An 8,628-nucleotide genomic window follows, 5' to 3' on the forward strand; every position below is an offset into this window, starting at 1 on the left:
GAGAGAGAGAGAGAGAGAGAGAGAGAGAGAGAGAGAGAGAGAGAGAGAGAGAGAGAGAGAGGACCATTTGTTATAAACAAGATATTTGTTTGTGGTGATCTTATGCTTCTAACTTGGTAGTTTAGTGCTTGTCTTGATCGGTTAAAATTTTCTTGATATGGTGACCTATGCTCTCGAAGAGTAGTGGGATGTCTGACCTAAAGGAAGTAGTGCTCCTTTTGTTTAGCAACACCCTTGTCCTATGTGACTCCTCACTTGCATGGTCATAGGCACCTAGTTGTAGGAAGACCTTAAACACATGACCACACCTTTATTTTTTGACTCTTCCATGAAATCCTTTTTGGTACACATGTTTCTTGATGGGACATATGCCAAGAGTATGTGTGGGTGGGTTTGCAAAATGGGCGGGCTTGAAAAATTGGTTAGCCCATTAGACAAACTCATGGCATGCAAGCAGTGGCAAAAAGCACAACAAAACCTAGATATCCTCTCTTAAATTCATTCATTCATTCTCTCTCTCTCTCTCTCTCTCTCTCTCTCTCTCTCCCTCTCTCTCACTCTCAAGTACACACTAGCACATATGGCCTAGAGTACAAATACATGCATTTCACCCCACCACATTGGAGTGCAAGAATGGAAGTCCACATAAGACACGTGACTTTTTCAACAAGAAGTCCCACATACAAAAACTATACATAAACATGCCAAATACTTAATTATAAGCATGCATGTATAAGTATGATAGTTATTGATAAGCATCTTGTCGTTACGATTATGAGGCAAGTCACAAACTTCAACAACGTAGGACACGAAAAGTAATGGAAAACAATCATTTTCATCAATAGGCACTTTCAAGAAATTAGGGCTTCTACCACTACTAGATTTGCTTATTAAAATCATGATTTGTAGGTACATGTTCTACAAGATAGGCATAATGAACAAAAGGGAAGAGAGATGAAGCCTTCCATCTTGCCAAGATGGATATAGGTTAATGGCATTTTCAGACGTAATAGAGTATACTGAAGGGACGAATGAGGGTTGCCAACTTGGCAATGTTGTAGGTTCATGGGTTCTTTTAAAACATTCCACCTTATAACTTTTATCATGCACTTGACATCGAGCTTCAAGTTCTTATGACTAGTGCTTATTATTGGAGGCAAGGTGACATCCTAACGATTAGAGGTTGTGGGTTTGAGTCTTGCTAGATGTGGCAGTTAATTGGACACTTGTGTTCGCATGGTGTGCTTGTGTAAATTTGTTCTCTTATGCACGGGGATACTTGATTATCCTATCACCTTGATGATGTCACGGAGGTGAAGAATCTGCGAGTAATTAAAACTCTATAGTCCATTTGGTCTTGCAAGCTATCTAATAAGCCTAGATGAAAAATGCTATGCTGGTGTGGCTCCTATCTTGTTCTTTCTCCTAATGTTTGGATGGGAGACTTTTGTGGCCCTCCCTCCCCTTGCCTATGCACCTGAGAAAAAAAAGGGGGGGGGGGGGTTAAAGCTTTACTTTCAGTGAATTGTCTAGTTTAATCAAATGCCACTGAGGTGATAATAATTAATAAGTAAAGGACTTTCACTATCGAAGGAGCCCTTGACTCCCTGTGGACCTTTCTTTCCTTTCAATTACTTAATTGTAGTGTGTCTCAATGGCTTTTCCTCTCACAATCACAATCAAACTTTTACTTTGGCTTTTTCCTCCCTCTCTCCCTTCCCCCCGCCCCTCCTCTCTCTGTCTCTGTCTCTCTCTGTCTCTCTCTCTGTCTCTCTCTCTCAAAAATGCAGAGAGCGCCATCCTGACACACACACACACACTGCAAGGCTAGGAAAAAAAAAGACAGAGAGAGAGAGAGAGAGAGAGAGAGAGAGAGAGAGAGAACGACCTATTTGGACGCCTCCCATTGGTACTCTCCTGTCAAGGTATGCCTATCAATCCCTGAATTCATGTCTTAATATCAATAATTTGTAGTGCCCTTGCTTATTCTTTTGTTCCATTGCCCTGGTTCCTTGTCTGTAGCTCTTCACTTGCTTCCATTTCCTCAGTTTTTAAGTCTCCTGCCTCATTTAGCCCCTCATCTTAATTGAGCAATTCTGTACTAGCTTCCACTCACGTTCGAGTTTCTTGCACCTTTGTGCTCCAAATTTGTCATTTTATCTGACAGTGGGCTCAAGTTTTCTGAAATCTTATTGGTGGGTTTTTTATAAAAAAATTACAGGATGTTCCGATCACCTTATGCAAGCCAGACCATCTCCATTGCCGATGGAACCAACCCTAATCATCAGCAGCATAAGCAGTTGTCTCTTTCTGGGACTAATCTGCCTGGTGATCTCAGTATTGTGGCTTCGACGGACCCAAAACCTCGCCTTCGATGGACTCCTGATCTCCACGATCGATTTGTCGATGCTGTAACACAGCTCGGGGGCGCTGACAGTAGGTCTCACAACTGCAAATTGCAGACTCAATTTGTCAGACTTGTCGTGGGGATGCTTGTTTTTTACTTGAAGACGTGATTTCTTATTTTGCTGCTCAAAACCCACGTATCCTTTTAAAAATCATGAACCACCCATCTTGATAGTTATGGTCTCTCGAAACATTGTATGGATACATGTATTCATAGTAGTTTTATCCGGTTGAAAAAGAGGGAGTAACCACAAAAGACTCCTTGCATACATTGAAATGGTAGAATGGCTTCATTGTGTGCATACCATGTGTATGTGTGCGTGTGCGCACTTTTCTTTTCTGGTTTGAAGTAGAGTGACTTATCCCAAATTAATTTTTGCGGTACATTAAAATGGTTGAATGAAGCTATTGCATGCATAATCAACTCCGAATAAAGATGGAACTCTCAAAGATATATTGCTGGAGGACTACCATGGGCGTGGTGTCATTCAGGGGTCAAAGAGTTTATTCTAGTTTTAAACACCAAATGAAGTCTGGGGTGTTTGAATCTGGTCTTTACTATCTAACCATGAGATTTCTTCCTGTACCCATATTTTAGTCAAAGAAATCATATAATCTGTGTGTCAGATAGCATGGAGACTAATGTTGGGGTTGGATCAGAGGAAGGTCTCCTTTTCTATTTTTTTGGGAATCTCAGATCAAATAGTGAAACTTCTGTTTCAGTCACATTGTTATCTTCAATGCATCACATACAGAGAAGCTACAAGTGAAACTTGATACACTTACTCTTTGTGCCACAGATGATTTTTCTACATTTCTGAAGAAAAGTTGATCCCGCTTGTAGCTCATAGTCAAGTTTTGCATAATTTACTCGAGTATGGGTTTATTTTCATTCATTTACTTGCTATTTATATCCTGATTCATGCTCGCAGAGGCAACCCCAAAATCATTGATGAAAGTAATGAATGTGAAAGGGCTCACTTTGTACCATTTGAAAAGCCATCTGCAGGTAAGCTATATGGTGCAGCCGCAAAAATATACATCAGGATGTGTATGCTTTACTTTCTTCCCTTTTAACTTCATCACTGTTTGTGCAGAAGTACCGACTTGGGAAACAACCACAACGGGAGGCAAACTTGGAGATGAGCAGAGAACGTGAGTTGACTTCTTCAAGTCTGTATCATTTCCACATTATGATTCTTTGATTCTGAAATAGTTTGAGCCTTCAACTAAATATGTGGATGAACTTGCAGAGGAACAGCCGCCAAGAGATGATATTGCAGCCTCCAAGAATCATCAGGAGTGCGTCCCATTTTCTTTGAGGCACTCATTTTTTTTGAACTTCATGCGCTTTATACAAGGCTTGAGAGCAGGTTTCTTGGAATTGCAGGTCAGCAGAAATTGCAGATGCAGTACGAGAGCATGTGGAAGTTCAGAAGAAATTGCACGAACAGTTAGAGGTAAGATGTGTAGGCATAGGTTGGCTAATATCAGTGTGGCTGAATGCCTTCTATTTTGCCTGGTGAAATAACTATCTGGTCATTCAGGTACAAAGACGTCTTCGGATGCGCATTGATGCACAGGGTAAATATTTGCAGTCAATACTTGAGAAAGCAAAGGAGATCCTAGCATGTCAATCCACTCCATCTATTGGCCTCGAAACTTCCAGGGATGAGCTCCCTGATTTGACATGTGATGTGAGTGCACACTGCATCAATTCTCCTTTGCCTGCACTGCCAATGCCCTCGTTTCCTGGTACTGTGATGCACCCTGAGTTGCCCAAAGAGTGTGATGAGGTGGTAACAAGAGACTCAAAGGTCTTGGATCCAGTATCAGAAAGTTTTAGTGCAAGTTTTTCATTTCCTCTGAATTCAACAAGTACCAGCAAAAGATCTAGACCACTTTATTGTGGAAGTGAGGCAGAAATGAGTCTGAATGATGACCTCCACATTTTTGACACTGGGGGACTAATGAGTGGTCAAACACAGACTCGTGGGAATTCTCATGGTGAGCTCCCCTGGGAGCATCTGTCAGCAAGTGCTGTTTTGGGAGGAATGGCAGCAGATAATCAGTGTGGTGAGCTGGTTAACTGTGCTGATGAAAATACTGCTTTTGGCTCTCATCTAGCTGATGTAGCTGGTGGTGGATGTTCGATCATCTCAGATGATAAGCTATGCATGCTAGTGAATCCAAATACTGATCCTTTCCAACCTTCCAGATTTTCAGATCAGGGAATGCCATACCAAAGGTTTGATCCATGTGGTTCAGCTCCAGTAGGACGATGTAGAAATGCTGTTGATGGTATAGATTACAGTAATGGCAAGGGATGCGGCTCATGCCAAGGAAGAGAGCTGAATATGAATGGGTATGGCTGGGGCAGGACAGCTTAAAGAGAACCTGTTATTTGACTGATGAATTAAAGATTGGGTGGTGCTGGATTGCCCAATATCATTCAGATTATGGGGTTTTGTCTCTTTCTTACTGGCCTAGCTTGTTTTCTAGTTGAAGTAAATCTATTGACTGTTGTATTTTACTGAAATGTACCTTTATAGAGGCCACCTGCAATTTTCAGCTCCTAAAAGAGAGCTGCCTTAGTTTGTTCCTGGACATGGAAAGGAACATCCAGCCCAAATGAGTCAGTGACTGCAGCCTGCATACTGCGACATTATTTGAGCAGCTGATTGTATCTTCATTTTCGTTAAAGCCATTGAGATCTGGTTGAGCTTTTTGGATAAAAGGCAGTGATGAACAGGCAGAGTGTGTCTGGACTCCACAGTGATCTTCAATAAATATTTCACCACCCATGCATTCTCTTCTGATGACCATGGGCTGCATTACATTGTCAGGCAAAGAATATGGCTTGGATTATGCTGTCAGGCAAAAGGTTGAGCTGAGAAGATGCTGATATGAACCAATGTATCTACCAGGCAGGCTTGACAATATCAACAAATTTTGGCTTACAAAGTGCATATGTAAGACAGTAAACATGTTTGTGCTGACTGGATGTCATCATTACATAAAACACTGAAGGACCTCCTTACCATACTAATGTAGCCATTCAACAAGACATTGAAGCCCCATTACATAGGGCACCTTTTGTGTTACCAATGTAATAAGGATGTACCCATAAGCCAACAAATGTCAGAACCCCACTCTAACCTTCAGCTTTGTGCTTGGGATTGCTGCATGGTTGCTCCCAAGGTTTCCTATTGATGTTCAAGCCCACAGCTATTGACAGTGTACCCACCTTTTGTAAAGTAGTTTATGTAATCATTCTTAGGATGTGTTCCATTTTAACACATTGCAGTCCAATATCGTCACTTTATATGCTGCCAGATAAATGGTTAACCTGAGCTCTGGCTGTCATTTTACTCAAGTAGGCTGCCTCTTTGCCTGTGACATCTGCCACAAGAGAAGGTCCAAGGAGCCAAAAACCTAATGTGCTTGAGGTTGGGATTCTCCATCGGTATTGCTCGCCTGTAGCATCACTCCTAATTACTTGTGTCCAAGATGGAGTGCTACATATGGTTGTCCACCGAAGAGTTTATGAATTTTTAAGTAATGAGTCCAACAAAGAAATTGACAGGAATATTAGAGAGCTTTCAAAAAATTGGCACATATCAACATAGAAGCTCTAACTTACTATAGCTGGTGCAGTTGTAGTGATTCCCAAGTGTGTTCATGTGCACATCTTTTAGCTTAGCAAGTCTAGCTAGCCATTGCACTCGATGTCATGTTTTTTTGAGCTCTTTCTTGAAGACCTTTGGCCTTGATTTGTCATGAATTCTTTCCTATCTTTACCCTCCATTTATCACCTTTCACTTTCATGACTCTTTGGTCCATAATCCTTTTATCTTACATTGTTTTCAGTGTGCAAAAATATAAGATGCAAAATTTCACTTCTCTACTAGATGGTCTAGCTAGTTTAATATTCATTATGACTTCTCACCCTTGCTATGAAGACTGATATTGCGTAGCAAACAAGCATGCCTTCTGCTATTAAGGTTACCTTGGGGAAGGAGCTTGAAGCAGCAATCAGTTTGGAACCACACAATTGCAAACACCATCTTGCTAGCTTCTTACCCTTTTAATTCACATCGTTTTCTTTGTTGTCTTGTATTGTAGAAATATTAGTAAGGTGTGGAATTAATATGCATGTCATAAATTGGTTCATTATAGAAAATAATTTGCACATTGAAGCCCTTGTAGCCTTGTGAAGGCCCTTTTGAGTATATGACTTGTTTTAAGATGCATTTGGTTTGTCTTAGTTTGGGGACTCGTAGCATGATTTACTTGGATCTTAATATATAACACGATCTTACCACAATGACATTAATAGACTCCGTGGTAGAGCAATTTTGGCCTCATACTATGGTATACAAAATAGTTATTGCCAATCTTGATATTAAAAAAAATGGCATACACTCTTAAATTCATGTTAACAAAAGTTCATCTTGTGACTAGTAGAAAATGTCAATAGATGGGTGCACAACATGGAGTATGTCAAGTTACACCTTAAAACTTTGAGCTGTTTAGCCAAAGCTATCATCATTGGATGTTTTTTTTCTTTTTTTTCGGGGGGGGGGGGGGAGATACATGTACATTATGGATGTGTGTGTGTGCACACACATGCACATGTATGTATATATATGTGCACACACAGATGTGTGTGGAGAGAGAGAGAGAGAGAGAGAGAGAGAGAGAGTTGGGAGAGAGAGAGAGAGAGAGAGAGAGAGAGAGAGAGAGAGGAGAGGGGGAGCGGATCGAAGCTAGAACATGGCGGATCGTGGTCACGCCTTGCCATTCACCTTGCTTCGTCATCTGTCGGTTGCTCCCATTGGCGTGTAGACGGCGTAAGCGTCGCTCGTTCGTCGCTTGTCCTGGGCGCGGGGCTCCTTGCCGTCGCCCTTCCATCACGTGGCCCCGCGTCTCTTACATCTCGCTCCTGAGCGTCGCCCTGTTTCGTCCCACCTTTCGTCTTGCCCTGTCTATTGCCTGTCGCGCTGCCACGTCTGCAGCTGCCCTGTCTTCGTCGCCTGTGCTGTTGTTCGAGGCTCCGCATGCATGTGCTTGTCCTTTCTTGCAGAGGCGTCCAGCTCTTGTAAACCCTAAACCTGACGACCTGCGTGTGCTTGTCTTTTCCTACAAAGGCGCCTAGCTCTTGTAAACCCTAAACCTGACTGTCGTTAGAGAGGCAGTGTCCTGGATAGCGTGCCCACTGATCTATACACAGAGAGAGAGAGAGAGAGAGAGAGAGAGAGAGAGAGAGAGAGAGAGAGAGAGAGAGAGAGAGAGAGAGAGAGAGAGAGAGAGAGAGAGAGAGAGAGAGGGCTCTGCGCCTGCGTTTCGCCCTTTCGCCTTGTGCGTTAGGGTTTCGGCTGACGCTTGGCCCTTGCCCTGCTCCCCCGACTGTCCCCCTCTGCCATCGATTGCCCGCCTTGTGCTCCACCCTCCTGCCCCTGCACTGTTAGGGTTGTGCCCTGTCGCACGCCCCGTTGGGACATGTTGCGACTGCGGAGGATAAGATTGCGTTTCCCACTCTCCACCGCGCATCAGTCCTCCTTCGAGATTCAATCGTGATACAAGATGGCTGGTTTGGATCTGGATTTTATAGACCAAACGGTGGCAGCACTTGGCCCGAATTCTGATACTGAGGAACCTGAGGATATGGTTCCGTGCACCGAAGAGATGCCCCTTGGTCTTGACATCCAACTTGCGAGTAAATGTACCAAGCATACTTTGGAAGAGACAGTGGTTCATCAGGATCGTTCCTATGCTCAGGTTGCTTCGGATTCTGTGGACTCTCAGGATGTTGACTGGGAGCATTTGCTGGAATTTGCCAACACTTTGCTTGGCGCTTATGTTCAACATAATCAGGAAGTCTTTTCTGACTCTGCACCTGATGATGTTCTGGAAGCCCTTGTAGACCCAAAAACTATCCTACGCTCCTTTTCGGTGTTTTATGATTGCGCTGTGATACTCTTCTTCACTGGTCGAATCCCACTGCTTTCCCGTATTCGCCAGTGGCTACACAATCTGCTACAAGGGGAATGTGTTGAGATTTTTGTTGGGCCCTGAGGTTTTTTTGAGGTCCTGTTGAAATCTGAGACGCACCGTGCTGCTCTCCTGTCTAAACTGCCTTTGTTTTTTTATTGCCGGTTGGTTCATGTTGTTCCATGGCGCCCAATGGCAGATTTTCAGCGTCTGCTGCAACGTGAATGC

The 8,628-nt window shown here is 43.0% G+C and overlaps 1 protein-coding gene across 2 annotated transcripts; it reads left to right on the forward strand.

Annotated features, from left to right (window-relative positions):
* The first annotated feature begins 1,753 nt into the window (after positions 1 to 1,753).
* LOC148030641 (uncharacterized) lies at positions 1,754 to 5,981 on the forward strand. Of its 2 annotated transcripts, none has more exons than XM_087686986.1 (7): positions 1,754 to 1,925; positions 2,222 to 2,436; positions 3,339 to 3,415; positions 3,504 to 3,579; positions 3,660 to 3,708; positions 3,797 to 3,866; positions 3,954 to 5,981. In XM_087686986.1, exons 2-7 carry the CDS (start codon positions 2,223 to 2,225, stop codon positions 4,794 to 4,796), a joined length of 1,329 nt encoding a protein of 442 aa, XP_087543112.1. In that variant the 5' UTR covers positions 1,754 to 1,925; position 2,222; the 3' UTR covers positions 4,797 to 5,981. The 2 variants fall into 2 exon arrangements, with proteins under 2 accessions (XP_087543112.1, XP_087543113.1); XM_087686987.1 differs by having other exon boundaries at positions 1,758 to 1,925; positions 3,504 to 3,561; positions 3,954 to 5,979.
* Positions 5,982 to 8,628: the final 2,647 nt, after the last annotated feature.

Source organism: Lygodium microphyllum, chromosome 10 (assembly GCF_053477565.2).
Source record: "Lygodium microphyllum isolate KBCC chromosome 10, Lygodium_microphyllum_v1.1.10, whole genome shotgun sequence".
In the NCBI taxonomy this organism is placed as follows: domain Eukaryota; kingdom Viridiplantae; phylum Streptophyta; class Polypodiopsida; order Schizaeales; family Lygodiaceae; genus Lygodium; species Lygodium microphyllum.

Excerpts from the sequence above, each read along its gene's own strand:
- LOC148030641 (XM_087686986.1), top strand. The coding sequence starts at position 2,223 with ATGTTCCGATCACCTTATGCAAGCCAGACCATCTCCATTGCCGATGGA. Across the intron at positions 3,709-3,796 it reads GCCTCCAAGAATCATCAGGA|GTCAGCAGAAATTGCAGATG; the intron begins GTGCGTCCCATT and ends TTGGAATTGCAG. Across the intron at positions 3,867-3,953 it reads AATTGCACGAACAGTTAGAG|GTACAAAGACGTCTTCGGAT; the intron begins GTAAGATGTGTA and ends CTGGTCATTCAG.